Source organism: Aptenodytes forsteri, unplaced genomic scaffold, assembly GCF_000699145.1.
Source record: "Aptenodytes forsteri isolate BGI_AS27 unplaced genomic scaffold, ASM69914v1 Scaffold526, whole genome shotgun sequence".
In the NCBI taxonomy this organism is placed as follows: domain Eukaryota; kingdom Metazoa; phylum Chordata; class Aves; order Sphenisciformes; family Spheniscidae; genus Aptenodytes; species Aptenodytes forsteri.
In genome coordinates, this window is record NW_008794596.1 from 178,438 (window position 1) to 197,120 (window position 18,683).

Sequence of the window (18,683 nt, forward strand, 5' to 3'; positions counted from 1 at the left end):
AAAATTATGAATTAATTGGCAGGAGAGGTTTCTACTATGTGCAAATCTTTAGAAAGTGTGATTGGTTAACAGCGTGTAGATTGTGAGATAATGCCAGATTTCTTCCAAGTTTTATTTAAATAGTGCAGAAAGACTTTTTTTTTTAAGGTGGAAGAGTCTTATTTCACTGGTTTATGCATAATTCAGACCTCAGCAGTTTGCTAGCATGGTTACTATTTGGAAATTCAATCCTAGACTTGATACTCAATTATATGGGACTTCATTCCTACCAACTTCCTGTAATTCTAAACCTATGGGTAAAAATATTAGTAGTCATACGCTGCTGAGGAAAGTACGGACACATTGACTCAGCTAGTGCAGCTGCAGCAGGAGTTGCTGTTTTAAACTTGGAAGTACTGGAAGTTTGTTATTGTATTCATTTATGCAAATTACAGAAGGTATAATTGAAACAAGGTCAGTAGCGTTTGTCAGTGTGTTGCAGCTGAGGTCGTTGGAGCATAAGTGCTTTGTAAATGAATGCTTTCTGACTGCAAGCAAAGACGGTCCAGAAACTGCAGTTCAACGAATGGCTGACTTATTTCAAGAGGTACAGTTTTTTTTAATGCTAGTATCTTGTAGAAAGTAGGACAAAGACTGCAACTTTTATGGGCTTTTACTGTTGTGATGTACTAGCTCTAGGTTCTGTGCAGCTGCCTGTAGCCTTTCTGCTGAAGGATCTTTGTTGTTTTCATTTGCTAACATGCACGGAAATGAGAACAAATGGCACGACGGTTAAGATTGCATTTTGCTACCCAAAGAAGCAACACAGATCCATTATCGGAAACCTCTGAAGATGTTTTGGATAGTAACAATTGTATGTACTTCAAAAAATTGCAGAATTCTGCACCTAATGTTACACAAATGAAACTGACTCCTAGACAAGTTGCTTATGCACCTGTAATGCAACAAGTAATTAATCAGGAAGAAAATGCAACTATTTCTTCATTGCAAATAAAAAAGAGCACCTCACTGCACATTTCTCTACAGTCTAGAAAGTGTAGTGGATGTTTTCGGTCTGGTGATGCTGTAGCTACTGGTGAAGATGCTTCATTCATTGGTATTGGTAATGAAGGAAATTGTGGCGGTAGAATTGTGGTTGATCATCAATCTAATGATGGCCTTCTGAGCAATACTGCTCTGTGCAATGACAGTCTTGGCAGTATTGCAGCCAGTGACAGCGGATCGTTCAGCAGTGCTGGCAGTGACTACGGATCATGTGCAAGTACCACAAGTGATGGAGGTTCATATAGTAACAGTGTCATCAGTGACAGTGGTAGTGGCACTCCTTCGACAAGTGATGGTACTTTCTGTAGTAGTGTTATACATGGTGATTCTTCATACAGAAGCACTGCAAACAAATGTAATCCCTATAAGAACAACTCATCTCAGGAAACTCTGTGTAGAAGTAATACTACTTTTGACCACGATGCTTTGTCAGTGAGGAAGAAAACTAAAATTCCACTGCGACGTTGTTCATCACTGGTTATTTTCCCTAGGAGTCCTTCCGGAACTCCTCCAGCTTCTCCAATAAGCTCAGGTCAACTACCGCATAGAGGCGCCTATCAAACATCCCATAAACTAATTATTTCTCCTGGTGAGCTGGTACAAAAAGATGATCAAATCATTTCCAAGGGATTCCTTTCAACAGCAGTCAACGGACTTCGACTGTCTAAAACAGTTTGTTCTTCTGGCGAAGTCAGAGACATTCGACAGCTTTACTTGAATACATCATTACAGGACAAAAGTCAAATTTTGAATAGTTCCGAGCAGGCAACTTGTGAAGAAGTATCTGATGGCTTCTCGTGTATTTCAGTTCATCTCACTCAAAGAGCATTTGCATCGAGCAATGAAATGGTTAATGGCTGTTGCAGTCCAGAGTTAAATCTGAACTCCAGTGCAAAATACCCTCATTTAAAACTGGCACGTAGCACATCTGCATGTTTACCCTCAAAAATAGATTCAGAATATCAGATCAATATAAATGAACTAGAAAGACAGAATGCACAGATGAGCAAAACCCACCATGTTTTGCAAAGAAGTGTTTCGTTGGAAGGATCACGTCAAAAAGTTTCTTGCTGTTTATCCAGCCTTAAATACAAGTGTCATAGTGCAAGGACGTCTCAGTTGCACATACAGTTCAAACCTGGGAATGAAGGAAAAACAACTGGTTTTAAGAAAAGATACGGAACCTCTAAAAGGGAAATGTCTAGCACTTCTTTGTGGAGGCCCCAGAAGGTGAGTGTTCTGGTTTATAGAAAAATTTGACAGCATTTTCCAGCTGAAATTTAACTGGAAAATAATAAAATTTACAATCAAGACTTAAACGCAATGGTTTCAAAATTTCCTAATGGTGTCAAACTGTCACCATTAGGAAGTTAATTTTTATATTATCTGTAACATTTGGGTTTTAGATTTGTTTCTTAGAATATGGTACATACAGTAGCATAGGTGAATAGGTCTTACAGTGAAATAGCTGTATTTAATATATTATAAACAATAATTTCCTGTTTACATGAACTCAAAGGGATTTTCTTGTCTAGTTATCTAGACATGGGAATTATTTAAACTTCAGATGAATTTTTGTAGTTTTAAATACATAACTACTTCTCAATAAATTAATAGTAATTACTAAAATTGCATGTAAAATGGGTAAAAAAGAGTGGATTATTGTAGAGTCCTTTAGGTTTATTTCAAATAGGCTTTCTTTTACAGAACAGTTTGCTGTTTGTAGAATTAAAGATAAGTAATATTTGAGCAGAGAAGCTGTAAATACCATTTGTTTCTGTATACACCCTGAACCACAGGAATTTTTAGTTTCCTCTCCTTTTTTTTTTTTTTTTTTTGCTGTTTGTAGAATTAAAGATAAGTAATATTTGAGCAGAGAAGCTGTAAATACCATTTGTTTCTGTATACACCCTGAACCACAGGAATTTTTAGTTTCCTCTCCTTTTTTTTTTTTTTTTTTTCCCTTCCAACCCCTCCTTCACCCGCCAACCGCTACTTCAGCCTGAGCAGTACACTGTAACTTAATACCTCTCCCAACAACATTACTGTTCAAATTATAGTTCTTGGGTCTAGAAGGCTTATATTAAATATATTTTTTTGGTAATGAAACTCACGTCCAACTAAACTGCAGAAGTGTGTTTGCTCTTATTAACTCTTACAGCAGTTTATATTGTTAGTAAGGCATAAGCCACACGAGATGTGGATTTTAAGACTTGTTTGAATAACATTGTGAAGACTTGCGATGACCTGAATATTATATATTAGTTTTAATTGTGAATGCTGATAAAAGTGCAACAATTAATGTTTACCAAAATTGTTTTAAGATCTCATTCTCTGTGAATTGACACTACTGCCATTTAACTAACATGCTTGTTTAAGCAAAAAGCTTTATGTCAAAGATCTCTAGTTATGACAGTCCCTTTCTAAACTAGTAATATAACTACTTTGGAGGTATTAGCCTGTAATTTTCAGTCTGTTGTTGCCCTTAGAGTAGTGCCTGATGATTCTACACTTTTTTACTTCTTAGGAGTTTTGTATTGCTTTTTGGTTAAAAAGAGTTTGAAGGAAAATGCACTTTCCTTCTTGTAGAACTGTAATCTATGTTTAAGCTTCATTATAAAACTCATAGTGGATCACAGGTAATCACTATGCATCTTGTTTGGTGATTCCTCATCCCCAAATCAAACTGTAAAGTTGATGGTAAATTCCACAATAAGCACAAACAGATTATGACATATTTTTAAGTAGTCTGGATCTAGTTATTTTTAAAAAGTATATTGTAAAAAGGAAAATATGTTGTCGTGCACTTCAAGTACATTTCTTATCAACTTGCACTGCTAACCTCTGTGTTTAATGGTGGTTGATATGTAAGATATTTTATATTTTAATACTGAGTGAATTTTAATAAATTCAATTTACATAGAATCCAAGTTCTGGATTAGATTGTTAGCAGACTTTCCCAGAAAACCTTGTAGGACACTGGACTGACAATAGTTTGTTTCAGTTCCTGGGAGCGGTGTGTACAGTGGATGGACATAAAATATAAGGAGATTTAACTTTTTAAAGCACTTGATAGCATGCTTCGGTGGTAGTTGAGCATTTTTACTGTGTTAATGTGGCAGCATGTTTTAAGCTTCCTGAATTCTTAAGATTTCATCTTCTGACTAGAAGATGAGAGAGAGAAGTTTAAAAATAAAAAATAATAGAAAAAAGAGAGTCTGAATCCCAAATTGTTGTAGTTGTCTTGTACTTTTCATGTATTTGCAAATATTTAGATTTGTGCCATATCTATTAAAAAGATCTCTGACATCAGAAAACTGGACGCTAAAGGTTTTATAGCAGTATACTTGTTTCAGATTCCTGTATGCAACAACAGGCACAGGAGCCTTTCAGTCCTGGAATGGTCCTTTCAGTCTTTATGTAAAATTGGTTTTTATAGACTATCCTATAAAACACGTTATCAAAAAATTTAAAAGCTTCCCCCACCAAACCAAGCAACAACCATAGTTGACTTTATAGCAGTTCAGCAATTCACTGGAATAAAACAGATAAATAGTATTGTATTTGCTATTACAGTCTTTGTGAGAAATATAATAGATTCTATGGCAATCATTTAATTATATAGTCTGGTTAATTATCATGGTATATTGTGACTCATTTAAAAATAAACAACTCCCAAAATATTTCTCTTGACTCCAGTTAGTCTGGCCTAGTATACTGATATGCTGAGTCTGGGTTCAAATTTAACAAGTTGATACTGGAGTAGCATTTAGTAATGTCAGCTATCTGTACAGAGCAGTCATGAAATCAAATCAGTGCTTTGGCCGGAGACTCCAGAGTCTGAAGCAGCGAAAGGTCTATGCATTCTTTTCTTACGTGCCTAGCTACTAGCCTTCACCCACCTCATATCAGATTTCCTGCTTTCTATAATCAACAGCTTGTTAAAGGCTGACTTTAAAAAAAAAAAAAAAAATCAAATAAAAAAAAATCACCATTTCTGTGATAACTGGCCTTGGATTATTTTTAATTAAGTTGAAAAATGTGGAATGGTGATGGCCCACATACTACTGCTGATCTTTACTGGAAACATAGAATAGGTTCTGCAGTAGATAGTGGAATTTTATTTATGCGAAGCAGGAAGAAGAGGTAGTCCATGGTTGCAGCACTGAAGGTTGTCCTTGACTTTGTATTTCTGTTTTTAATGTTTTTTTCAGGCATCTGTCTCTTGCTTAGGGTAGAAATAAACCTGCAACTAAAGCACTTTGACATCACAGGTGTGAATTGGGAGGGTAGGAGTCATCTTACATGTCACTTTACGTATGTAAACTTTAAGAGGTACAGAGGAAGGCAGAAGCAGTGACTACAGTTCCATTTCTTGTAGACCATAAACAAACTTAAAAAAAACCCAAACCAAACAAAAAAAGCTGTGTTAATCTCTTCCACAAGTATAATATTATGCTGGCATCCCTGTTGACATTAGCCATTCCTTCCCCATTAGTATTGCTGCTGATTAGATAATGTGAATATTGTAAGTGTACTTGCAAATCTATTTCAGCAATTGTATACCTTTAAAATAATTTCTTAAACAATTAAGGGAATAATTGTGTTATTGTCCTTTTGTTTACAAGTAATTTTACTCAAGTTTTGTCTCTAGTGAATGAAATACGTGTTTTGAAGCAAAAAAAAAAAGTTCAGAGGTGTAAAATAACCAAAACATTTTTCTACTGTCAGGTTTGTGTGAAGAAAAGCTTTAGTTGGAACTCTTTGAGTTTTTTTTTTCACCAGGTTCTGGAACTCTACTTTTTTGTATTTGTAAAAGGAGGTGCTATATGAATCTTTCAGTACTAAATTTAAATTTTGGACAAACAGTAATTTGAGGGGGCTCTGTGTTAGGCTGTCTCTCTTCACTAACTAACTTCCCAGCTGATCTGAACATGCTGAGGGGACCAGAACCTGTGCCTGGAAGACCTTGATTCCCTTGATAAGTGCTGCACCACAAGTTAGCACTGAATAGTCTCAGGTTGTCTTCTCTCTTGCATCCTCTTTAAGTATAGAGCTTCTGTCTTAGCAAAACTCCTTCACAGAAAATAATGGTCCAACCAGGGAGAAGTGACAAGAAGAGGGGAAGACAGCTGTGGCTTATCTCCAGCCATCTCCATCTTTGCATATTGACTGAAGGGGCGGCACGGGTATCGGTGTCCCAAATCTGTGCAAGGAAGTGAGGTGGAAAAGGGGCAGGTGAAGCAAAAGATTATAGAGGCGATACAAGGCAAAGCACAAATTGACATCTCTTTATGCTATTGTTCTACGATAACCTCATCACCTAATAATTTTCATATTGTTCAGTATTGCATATCTTGAAGGGTCATGTTACAGGACTGTTTATGGCACATTGCTATGTCATGGTGTATCAGTTCAGTCAAGGAGAATTGGGGTTGAAAGGAAGGTGGTGTGTTTCTGAGGAATCATGGTGACAACTATGTTAGACTTAAATCACATAATACTATTTATGTTGTCTCAGACAAATTTTAGAAGTTGAAGTATACATCAGATCATTAAAAGGAAGACTGTGGAAACTGTCTGTTAATCACAATAATTAACAATTTATAATTAGTTGTAGGCGATCTCCTGCTTTCATCCTTTATATAACAATGACCTGTAGTGCTTTGATAATTTGTACTAATTTCTTCTATTTTCCATCTTGCTTAAATGCAGAGTTTTGTTACAGCTTCTCCTCCACCTTTCTTCATGCCTTTAGCTTTTGATTAGCAATCTTCTTCAGGGGGAAAAAAGATTACACACAAAGGATGTGATAAACCTTACAGCCAAGACTAGCTGTGACTGGTTGCTACTTGGAAGCATTAGCAAAGGAAGCAATCAGATAATATTATTTGATATCAGCTCCATCCCTAAAATTTTTCTTTGTCAGTTTTAGCAAGTTGTATTTGGCAAAGTGAACCATATGTAACTTTCAGAATATGCTGTAAGGAACAGTGTCTGGGCTGTAGCAGAATACTTGAATAACCCTGTAGATCAAAGCTCTAGCACTTTGTAGTCACCAGCAAACACTACACATACATATTAAGGAGGAATTGTATTTGATTGTGTTCTGCAGAAATTATGATTAACCTCATTCTGTTTATAGTCTGCAGCTGAACTGAGTTTGGGTAGGTTTCTTATGCCAACAAAAGGGGAAACTAAAACTGCAAAACCATGCAGAGCAGAGCTTCTGAAACAGCTTATATAAATACTTAATTATCCATCCTTCAGGTTGATTCATGTCCTTTTAATGTACCATGAGAGTGGGAAGCATTGGTGGTGTGGCTTTTTTGATATAGCCACAAGCTATAGTTATTCTGTCTCGTAAGGCTTAGTATACGTTTAAGAATGTGTTAAAGTAAAACTTGTTCCCGAGGAAAAGATAGAGACCTTCTTCCCTTTACTCCTGACTAGCCAAATAACTTGAGAACATGGTCATTGCTATAATAGTTTTTTTTTTTTTTTTTTTTAATGGCACATCCTTTTTGCTTTCTGTGAGAAATTAGATCAACACTTCGGGTTAAACAAAAACATTTCTTGGAAAATGTTACGGTGATGTAGAAATCATAGTCTTTCTAAGCAGCATAGCATAAGACAGAAGCCCTTAACAAAACTAATAGTACCTGCAGCTATTCCTCCAAGAATTGTCAAGAAGCTCAGATATAAAATTGTTGAAATACTAACTATAATGAATAATCTTTTAATCTATTAGATTCCCTTACTGAAGGAAGATGGTAAGTAGGATGCCGGTATTTTAAAATGACCAAAAGGGGAACTACAGGCTACTGCAACAGGTCGGTCTGGAAGAAAGAGTACATGGAATAGAATTAGTAGACATATGACACGTTTTGTGTTTACAAAGAGGGAGACTGAGCACTGCTTTCATAAAAGGAAGTTTTGTCTTACAAATCAAGCTAAGCAATAACATGCGAAGATGGGCAAGCTGGTTAACGCACGACACTGAGCTTTTCAAAATATTTGACAAGAACCCTTAGCAGATGTTCTGAAAAATACTCTCAAGACATAAGTGCAGAAAAAAAGCTTCCTCATTGATGACAACTAATTAAAAGATAAGAAACAAAAGTGAGAATTAAATTGTCACCTCTGAAGTTGCAGAAATTCTCATGGTAGTGAGTGACTAGACAGTAGAATGGACAATTTGAAAATCAGTGTTGATAAACGCCAAGTACTGCACACAGAGGAACAACAGCTAATGATGCATGCGTGGTAATGGCCTCCCATACTGGTCAGGAAATATTTTGTCATGGTGAGTGACTCGCTGAAAATGTCAGCCCAAATCTTGTTGACAGTTGGAAGGCAAACAGAAGGTTAGAATTTATTAGGAAAGGAATAAACTAACAAAATTAAAAACACCATTATGGAGTTGTACAAATCCACATATGTGCATGGCACGCATATTTCTGGTCATCCTTTTTCAGAAAGCATGTATAACAGAACTAGAAAAATACCAAGAAGGGTCACAAGATTGGGACAGGTTTTATGTGAGGAGACACTAAGTAGACCAAGGGCTTTTCAGCTTTGGGGGAAGAAAAAAAAAAAGTTGTATAAAGGGAGTTTTATAAAACTATAGTTCAGAGGAGGTGAATTTAAACAGAGAATCCACTCTTATAAACGAAGTATGTTCTCTTACACGGTTCTCTTACACGTTGCTGAGCTCACTGTTGCAAGATGCTTTGCATACCAAAAGTAGAAATGGATTTCAAGAAGAGGTTAGATAAGTTGAAGAAAAGTCCATCAAAGGGTATTACATTCTCAATATGTATTTTAACGTCAGGATCAAAAAGTCCATGACCACTTATTCATTAGAAACTGGGGGATATATCAGAGGAAGTACTATTCTTAACTGCTGCTTTTATTATTTCCTTAAGCATCTGCTCTTGGCCATTACTACGGAAAGGATACATGGCCATGCAGAGCATTAATCTGCCTACTAGGCTCTTTGGTGCCTGCTCAGCCCTCGCAGCCACCTAGGATCAAATGGTAGAAATGCTCTTTCAAGTTCTCCCCTCACCCTGGGCTGAGAGTGTTCTTCTGTGTTCCAACACGTCTTTTCTCGTCTTCCAGAAGTGGATTAATTTCACAGATGGAGCAAGCAAGCAAAACTGACTGGCCTTTTCAGGCGAGTCATTTGCTTATGAGTGACTTTCACCCTTGTCTGAAGGGGACTGCCCTGCCTTTCTGTTAAGTGTCTCTGTTTCAAGTGAACTTTCTTCCTCGCTCTCTGTGACAAACAGAACATGCTGATTTGGGAATGCAGCCAGCCAAATGTTTGTAGCTCATTTTAGTGTTAGTTTATGGATCTGTAATCATTTCTGTTCCAAGAGAGTACATGGCTCTTTTTTTCCATCCTGGCACTTTACAGTAAACTTAAAAGTCTACAGATAGATGCAATTATTGTTTGAGACCTTGGGACGCTTTCAGCTGTATCGACTGGAACATAAGCAAACGGATTTTAAGAAGAACATCAGCAAGTTCCTGGCTGAAATTACATATAAACTTGTATTGGAGTCACTGAAGTTAGGGCGTATTAAAATGCAAATGGGACACTCCAGCTACTCAGTAAGAAGAATGTGGGAAGAAATACAGAACTGGATTCTTTTAGACCTAGATGATTTCTCTGGCAATCTGTGATTTTCCTCGCATAAGGGAGAAGGCCTTGTTCGGTAATGTGAAAGCACAAGGGCTTTTTGAAGAAAAAGGTTTCCAGAATTTATTATGAACATTACTTATTTTTTAATAGAGTCTCTACCTTAGCCAGTTGTTGTAGTAATCATTGTTTCCAGTAAGTTCGATTTGGGACAAATATTTAACTTATAAAGAATAAATCCAAAGTGGTTAACATCCAGCAAATTATAGGCCAATAAAACCCATGTCTAATGTGGGAAGTGTAATGTTACTTTAGTAAGAAATGTCGTTGAGCTTATCTGAAATAAATTGTAATACTGCTTTTATTGTAAAAGTAATTGTGGGTGGATTATTTGTGCTGTAGTTGCCCTGTATCATAGAGGTTGAGGCATCCAAGGTCAGTTCATGCAGACTGGTTTTGGACAGATAGGATTTATAACTTGAGCATAGCACAGCTTAAGACAAACCAGTAAGTTCTGCTGTAGCCAGGTCATCAGTGTCTAAAATTACGACTGGCAGCAGTAGGTTTAGGCTTGGAGCTGGGAGAGGTCAATAGGTAGGGCTTGGGGCTCCTGTTCAGGTCAGTGGCGGCTGAAGGCTAAGGCGGAGTGCAGAAGAGCATGGAAAACTGCAGCGTGGCTGGCAGTGGCTGCTAGCTGTGCGCTGGTGCAATTCCTGAGTTAGTGCTGATGTTGAATTTGGATCAACAGTAGCTGAGAACAGTAGACTTAAGAATGCTTTTAAAAATGCTGGACTAACTTTGGAGTAGGCTGAGGCCATTCAGTCTGCATCCAGCCCTGCTGTAGGTCCATGTTCACAGAAATTTCTTAGAAGGGGTCAGTTACTTGTACAGCCTGGGCTGACTGTTCAAGATTATATTTAGGGCTGGAAAAAGCAGCTTCCAGGCTCAACCTGATTTTGTGTATCTGTGTGGCACTGTACTGGACCTAATAAACTTCCCAGGAGTGAGACCATGATGCAGAGATGCTCCAATTGCCTGTCTGCCTTTTGGAGGAAAATTGTTTGTTTGGTTGGTTTTTTTTTTTCCCTTCTTAAATTCTGTTTGTTCCCTCTTGCTCTGAATAACAAAAAGTTGACTGTGTATTGAGTCCTTTGGCTGAGTGTATTAATTAGCCAGTGTGGTTAACATCTGTCATATCTAGTTTATCTGTTGCACATTTCAGGGAGCAAATTACACGTGCAGTTTAACGTTTGATGGGGTTTTACATTTTTTGAGTGTTTTAAGCTTTATATTGTTAATTGGTGAAGGTAAAAGTGCACCTGGAATTGTTACTACAAGAGTTTGTTTTTCAGACTTTGTTTGAAGTCTTAAGATTTGGCACAAAAGCTTCCACAAATAGATGCAAAAGTGTGTTTTGTTGTGTGGGGTTTTTTTTGTTTGGTTTTTTTTTTTTTTTACTACTGTGAAGTTAACTGACTTGATGTCAGGAATGGCTTGTTGAAATAGTACCTAATTAAATATTTGGTACTGTTTTCTGATTTTTTTTTTTTTTTTTTTTTTTGGGCGTGGGCTGGTTTAAAATTTAACATAGGAGGCCAAATCTGGATTGGATCTTGACTTTTCATAAAATGTAATATTCCTGCTTTTTATATGGTAGCTTATTTGGCACATCTGTCCATAAAACCAAAGGAACTCAAATTTCTGATGAATAAAACATACGCATTACTAACTTTTGACTTGTTCTCTGTTTATATTGTGCTTAAGTATGCTTCGGTTATATTAGATGACTTTTTGTCTTCCTGTGACCTATGTGAAAATGAGTTCTTGTATGCAAAAAAAAAAAGCTATCTTAAATTGCTTTGTTAATGAACTTCTAAGCACAAGTACTCAAAGTAGCAAACATTAAGTGGAGTAATATACGAATATTGTTATAAAATTACTGTAGACTAAATATGAACTTTTAAGGAAGCTATCTGTAAAGATATTGGTTCTATATAAAAAGTGTAAGCTATAAATGGAGAAACAGATGACACTTTTGCTCTGGTCTTTTTGGAGAAGCAGGTCTCTGAAAATATCTTTGGAAGTGAGGGAGAATTAGTGAAAATAACTTCAGTGTCATTTCTAAATGCTGTCTGTTAAACAGATGGTAAAACTGCTGAGGCATGTTATGCTGACACCTTGCTGTTGAAGCAGCCAGCAGGGCTGAAGGTCCTGCAGAAACATGTTGCATAATAACCATTGATCTAACAGTACGTATTTTCTCTATTTTGAAAATGCTGATAGGTTCTTATATCTCAGTATCACAGATAGTTGATCATAGATGCCAACTAAAAAAAAGTGCCTACATATCATTAAAAAAAAATCTCTTCACCATCTACCTCTCCCCCTTAAAAATACAAGAGACTGGGACTTTAATGAATTCCATGCAACAAAGTATTTATCACTTCGCAAGATAGAGAAAACACACTACTTTTAGAATTCATTAATTTTATAAGATCTTAACATGATAATTGAATTTTGCTTTTTTGAAACTATTATTTTCCCATGATGAATAGCATATGCTGGCAGTATTTTATGGAAGGAAAAAAAGCTCACTTTTCTTGATTTAGAGTTCAAGAGAACGAAATAATACACTCAGTGCAGCATGAAAAGAAAAATACTTGAAGTTGCTAGTGGAGCTCAGGAAAGTGTTTGGGGTTGAGGGTTTGTTTTTTTTTTTTTCATTCTCATCAAGCTTGTAACTAATGTTGATGTTTGGGTGTTTAAGCAAGAAGAATGTTGGTTTTATAAGGGATCTATTGAGCTCTTGTTTTCTTAAGCAGCGATAGTCCAGATCACTGTTTGTTTTTTCAATTTGAATTGATACTTTATATTCCCTCCAATAAAAGCTGTGTGCTTTCTCATTTTGCCATACAGCTGTAGATTTCTGTGCAAAGACCGACTTATGCACAACTAGCTGTCTGTTTAGTCAGAAAAAGACTGGGAATATACTTAGGTTCTAATTCATGCACTAACATCAACAAAAATTAGTCACAAAAGTTGGTAGAGAAAATACCTGTTATTTCAACACCCTGGTCTTATACAAGAGCTGTTTCAAAAGGCACTGTGGTGAATCGAGTAATTAAGAAAGGCATTAGATTCAGTTAACTGTCTTCAAACCTGATAAATTATGGGTAATGTTCTCAGTACTGCTCTTAAGTGTGTGACTCGGATAAGCATGTCTGTTTAAAATCTACTTCTATCCAACTTCTGATGGGAATTGTAGAAAAAAATCCAAAATCTTAACTGTTAAGGCTTATTAAGTATGTATTCATAAAATAGATGAAAATTAGTTTTGGACTGGATTACTTTCTTTCAGTGCTTTTCCTCTTTGAGCACTCACTTTGGCATTGCACTAGAGTTCTTTAAATGTATTGTATACAGCAGCTGTCTGTCCTCACATGTTTTTAATAACTTTCTATAGACTAAACCAATGAATCAGTAAAATAAAAGGCCTCTTTGTTAGTGTACTATATCATTAATTGAGGTTTATGCACTTATGGTTTGGCAAGCAGAAAGTTTGAGTTCTCTGGCTGTTAAGAAATTAGAAGTTGACAAGAACAACTGACCCACTTGTCTGTCTTGAAAAAACTGGGATGCCTGCTGTCATGAAACAGAGATCCAGTTTCAACTCCATTGACATTTAATTGTTAATGTGTGTGATGTCTGTTTCAAAGCTTCTTTGGCACTTCTTTGAAGGCAGTTAGTCAGCTTGTCATAGTGAGGCACACTGCTAAAGAGTATTCCTGCTATCTGATCTATGTATTAGTTGTTTGGAGGTCAACAAAAATCTCCACTGGAGGATTTTACTCTCTGTCTGGAGGAGAAAGTACTGTTAGAGGTTGGTTATCGAGGCTAGCTCTGCTAAAAATAGCAGGAGAGACAGCAGAATAATAAAGTGAATAACAGGAGCCTGTACTAGAATAATGCTGGTAACAAACACAATGTTTTGAGGTTTTCTAAAATACAGCAGAATTTTGTCCCACCTTCCAGTAATTTATTTGAAAAGCATGTTCCACTTGAGGATTGCCAAGAACTTTACAAATACTAAGCCTTTTAACATGTCTAAGGTATGTGCCGTGCCATTTAAAAAAAAAAAAACAAACCAAAAACAAAACACAACCTCATAGGCAAAAATGATAGCTATATTTTTCCAGAAGCTTGTGGTCTATAAGCTGAAAGTTTTCCTTCAGTAGTTCAGGGAAGCTTCAGACTCTTCAGATATGGAAACCTGTTGTAGCTTTCTATGTCAAACCAGTTTGTGAACTAAAAAGGTTGGTGTTTTATTTTTATTTCCACTACCCCCCCCTTTAAATTGAATTTGTAATGTGTATGTCTTATATTCAGATTTGAAGTTATGTATCTCTAGGTTTCTAGCATGTTATAATCTATGACAAGCTCTGCAGTCTAGTTGTGCTTTTTGGAGGTGTAAAAAATTAGAGCTTATACAAATGTGAGGCACTGGTTCTCCATATACATGTATGATTTAAAGATGAAATGGACAAACTTAGGACAACAGAGCTAAAGAAAAAAGGTACCAGAATTATTAAGGAAGAAAGAACTGCTTCGAGAAATACCTATAGCCTTTAATGTCAGAACTGTTTGAATGGAGAATGCCATCAATGGGACAAAAAAATGAGTAAAATTGGGCTGGAGTTTTAATACTGTAAAACATTGGCATTGAAAATTAAAAATATAGTCATGCTAGAAGAAAGGTGAAACACACGGCTTTGTCCTGAGGTGAAGGGAATAGATGTCAGCAAGATGCAGAGCCTCATAGTGGAAAGTCTTACGGAAGAAGGCCGTCAAAATCCTTGGGTGATGAGTTTGAATAAAAGCTTGTGGTACACCAACAGATTTAGGAAAGAATAGGCACCAAATCTTTTGTTATCTGGAAAAATCAGGAAGACTAGAAATCCAGAGGATGCACAGGCTACACTGTTGAAGACTTTCACAGTTTCTTACTCTGTCTATGCAAAAAGCGTAGTCTTGTTATACTGTAGATTTTTGAAAAATGCCATAGGCTTATACATACCTTTTAAAAATTTCATGCCCTGCACACAGTCAGTGATGTGTCTTCATTTTAAATGACCCATATAAAACTTTTTCCTGCTTTTGTGGAGGTTTGCAAAGGCTTTCAAATCATGAACTTGAAACAACTCAGCATATGCTCCAATAATCCAGTAAGAAGTCAAGTAAAGTACTTTGACTGTTGGTGATGCCTATTGGTGAATACTGAAATTACCTACGTAAACTACTAAAATCTTAATTTCTTTGGCAGGCAAAAACGAATGGTCAAAAGTAAACTGTACAGTGATACCATGTATTATCAGTCCCTCCCCTGGTATTACAGCGTAGGCTGGAGGGAATCCAGCTGCAAAGTTGCTGCATTCATAGTCTGGTCGTAGTTGGACAGTCAAGACATCCAAGTCAGGGCAGAATCTTTCAGATTTTAGTTGTTTAAAAACTAAACTCTGCAATGTGCATAGGCAGATGGTATTTTTAATAGATATAACAAATTTTGGCACATTTTCAGATGTCAACAGGAATGTCAGGCAGGGGCTAAGGGGAGATGCTGAATTTGAAGCTCCTGCTGCCAGGCTTGGGATCGCTGGAATTGCTGGAACTTCCAAAGCACTTATCACAGATGAAACTTATTTTTACTTCCTCTTATTTTTTATAATAGCTGTATTATTTTGAAAAGAAAAAAAGCGTTTATATATGCCTGTTTTAAACAGCTGCCTAGGCTTATAGAAATTGTCAGGCGCTCCTAGGAGGAAGGTCTTTAGTTCTGTGTTAATCTGTGATGAATGTTTAGTTGCTTAAGCATATACCAAGACAATTATTTTACTGAAACAACTAAGAGGAAGAAGTGTCTTTACTCTCTGCCTTTAAGATGATGTTTCTGCTGGAGATGCTGACAATCTCAGTCCTGATGCTGAACAACTCTCTCCTGTTTGATTAGCACTAGTCTATATGATTTACAAAACAATCTAAATCTCCACCCCCAGCTCCCTCAAACTTCATTTATTTTGAGGAAGGCAGAACTGTCCAAGGGCTCTGAGTGTTGGGTTAATCAGAACTTTTTCTATACAGAATAAGTTTTATTGTCTGTACTTCAAGAGTGTCTTCAAATTCTTGAAGACACTTGAAAGTGTTACTATGCTACCAGGGGTTTGGAACAATGTTTTTTAAAGCACTTTGCGACTGTAAACTTTGTTTTTTGTTTGTTTTTATTTTCTGTAGACTCGAGATGATTTTCTTGGGCAAGTGGATATTCCTCTTTATCAGCTACCGGTTTGTATTTTTTGTTTGTTTGGTTTTGTTTTAAGACTGTGAAAGGGAAAAATTATTCTGTATGCAACTGTATTAGTCATCAAAGGAAGTTAACCGTACTGATAATAGAAGTGATTAAATTCTCCTGCTCTGTGGGTTTTTTGTTTGGTTTTTCTCTTGTGGATTTGTTAGGGTTTTTCTAGTGCTGATATTTATTAAAAAAAAATGTAGGTTACCTTGTGTTTAGATATTGGTTTCTGCTGCTATGAGAGTTAGGAGTGCTTTTAGCTTTTTGAAGAATAAAAATGCAAGGTTTGAAACAGTGTTAGAGACAAGAAGAAATTGTAATTATTGTCATATTTCTTAAAATATTTTCCTTAAAGTCTACAGATTTACTTCTAATATTCCTTATTCCCATAAACAGATACAGAAGAGGGTAAGTGGGAAATACAGCTAGTGTTGCTTCATACTTTTTTATTAAGTTTTTGTTTTTGAATTCCTTTTGCAAAGCACATTGTTAGTTTTAAAGAAATATCACCAAGAACATTGAAATAAGTAAGCCTTTTCATTTTCTTCTGAGGTCTCAAAACATTAGCAAATACTAACAGATTTATCAGCAACTGTTTTAAAGACAGGATAACAACCATGGCAAAACTTTTCCAAGAGCAGTTGTTATTTCATTCCGGTAAGAACCGTGTCAGGAGCAGTTACAGATATGTCCCATTTCCCACTGTAACTGGGATGCACCCTAACTCCTCTCCCTCAGTCAGGTGGGTTGGAAAGACTGGCCATAATGTCCCTCTGGAGAAGACTGCCTGTTTTCACTTCTCACTAATAAGCTGGACAGCAATATCTGGAATCTTTTGGAGATATTGGTGCATTTCCTTTCTTTTTTTTAGCATAGAACTAATGCTAATCTATAAATTAGAACTAATTTATAGAGCCTCACTTGAGTATTTTCATGGCTATTTTCTTAGTTCCTCAAACATTGACTTCTTCCTGTCTCCACTTTGTTTCCGTTTTCCTGGTTCCTTGTTCTTAATTACTTGGTCTTGCCATATAAATCCATTGTACTTTATCGGCCCAAATATAGGTGGCTTTTTTGAGTCTTTCGTTTACATAAGTAAATATATCTTGGATAAATAAAATCAGTTTATAAATTTTTTATTACATGCAGTTTTGGTCTTGCTTGATACTATGCAAATGCAGACTGTTCAAAACTAAAAAGAGCTAGTAATCAGGGACATGTAAAAAGGGTAAATCATCTGCAAGGTAAGATAGTTGGCAGATACGGATTTGCTCTTTCCAAAGCAAAAATGTATTAATCCAACTGTAATCTAGTATTGAATCTAAGGCAACTCTTGTTTTTGGAAAGTCAGAAAAATAATTATAAAACTTAGATTAAGATGATAATATCTGTCTTTTTCTCTCCTCTGTGATGTATTTCCACAGTGTCTTAGTGTGTGTGTGTGTGTTTGTAGAAATAATGTAATGTTGGGGGGGGAACCCCGAAACCCACAAAACCAAAACCCAAGCTTAATTTCATTTTAATTTCAAAGAAGTACTTACCTTAGTTGTAAGACAATTCATTTTATAAGTATAGAACCTGATCTTGCAGATAACACCAGTGTCACACATACATCGTTACAGGATTGAAGATCTGCTTTTTAATTCAGTGAAGGTGGAACACTTCAACTTGAATGTAGTATTTCTAAGTTGTATTAATAAGAGCTTACACTGAAATGTCTGAAATACAAGAGAGCATTTTTCTTTCTGAGATTCGGTGTAATAGTTATCACATTCAGTAAAATTTAGTCAGCTTAATCTTAGGACTGGTTCGTAACAAAGCTCAACAGTTCCAAATAAAATTCTAAAATCTCTAACTTAATAACGTCTAACCTTTAGATTCTGGATTTTTTTGTTTCTTTCCAATCAAAGGTTGACACACATTAGATATTTTTTTGAAAATACTATTATGGAGTTAGTTCAACCTTCAAGGATTGCATCATGTACCATTGTTCTTAATTAAAAGGCCTACAAATAAGATAATTGCAAGTTTTTCCTCATATTATACGGTACTTCTTGAAACGGTTAAAATGTATTGATTAATGAGAGCCTAGAGGTACTCCCCAGAATTTACAAACAGCTAAAAAAGGAAAAAAAAAAACCTCAAAAAAGATTTACAAGTGTTCCTAAATATATGGTATTGTAAAAATCAAATGTTTCTGTAAGAATTGCAGAACTTCAGACGGATTATAAATATTTATGTTAACCAGAAAAATAAATATCTTTGTTTTCTTTAATGATCCCTCATGTGTATTTCTCTACCTGTACCTGGGATGTATATTTATAAAATGATGTCTGTTTACCTCTGTGCTTCTTTCTGTTGAGCAACTTCACTTTTGTGAATCGGAACAAAGATGTTCTCAGAACGGATTCTTCTGCGATTATGTTTTATCCCCAAGTCCTAAAGCTAGAAATGGCTTTTTATATATGTTCTATGTAAAAATATTTGAAAAATACTGAGAGAGGAAAAAGAGTTATGTTAGATCTTTTAAATGTGAAAACTGGGAATCTATTTCTTGATTTCGGGGTAAACTGGGGGTTTTTTCTGTGCTTTAGAAACTGTAATATATGTATACACCGAAAGGTAATACTTTTTTTTTTTTTTTTTTAA

The 18,683-nt window shown here is 35.9% G+C and overlaps 1 protein-coding gene across 1 annotated transcript in view; it reads left to right on the forward strand.

The window, feature by feature from the left end:
* Window positions 1-369: 369 nt before the first annotated feature.
* NEDD4 (neural precursor cell expressed, developmentally down-regulated 4, E3 ubiquitin protein ligase) overlaps window positions 370-18,683 on the forward strand; it is a 42,000-nt gene continuing 23,686 nt past the window's right edge. The window contains exons 1-3 of the mRNA XM_009272669.2: window positions 370-2,274; window positions 15,977-16,027; window positions 16,305-16,318. Coding sequence (XP_009270944.1) covers window positions 760-2,274; window positions 15,977-16,027; window positions 16,305-16,318 — 1,580 coding nt within the window. The 5' untranslated portion in view covers window positions 370-759. The remainder of the gene's footprint in view (window positions 2,275-15,976; window positions 16,028-16,304; window positions 16,319-18,683) is intronic.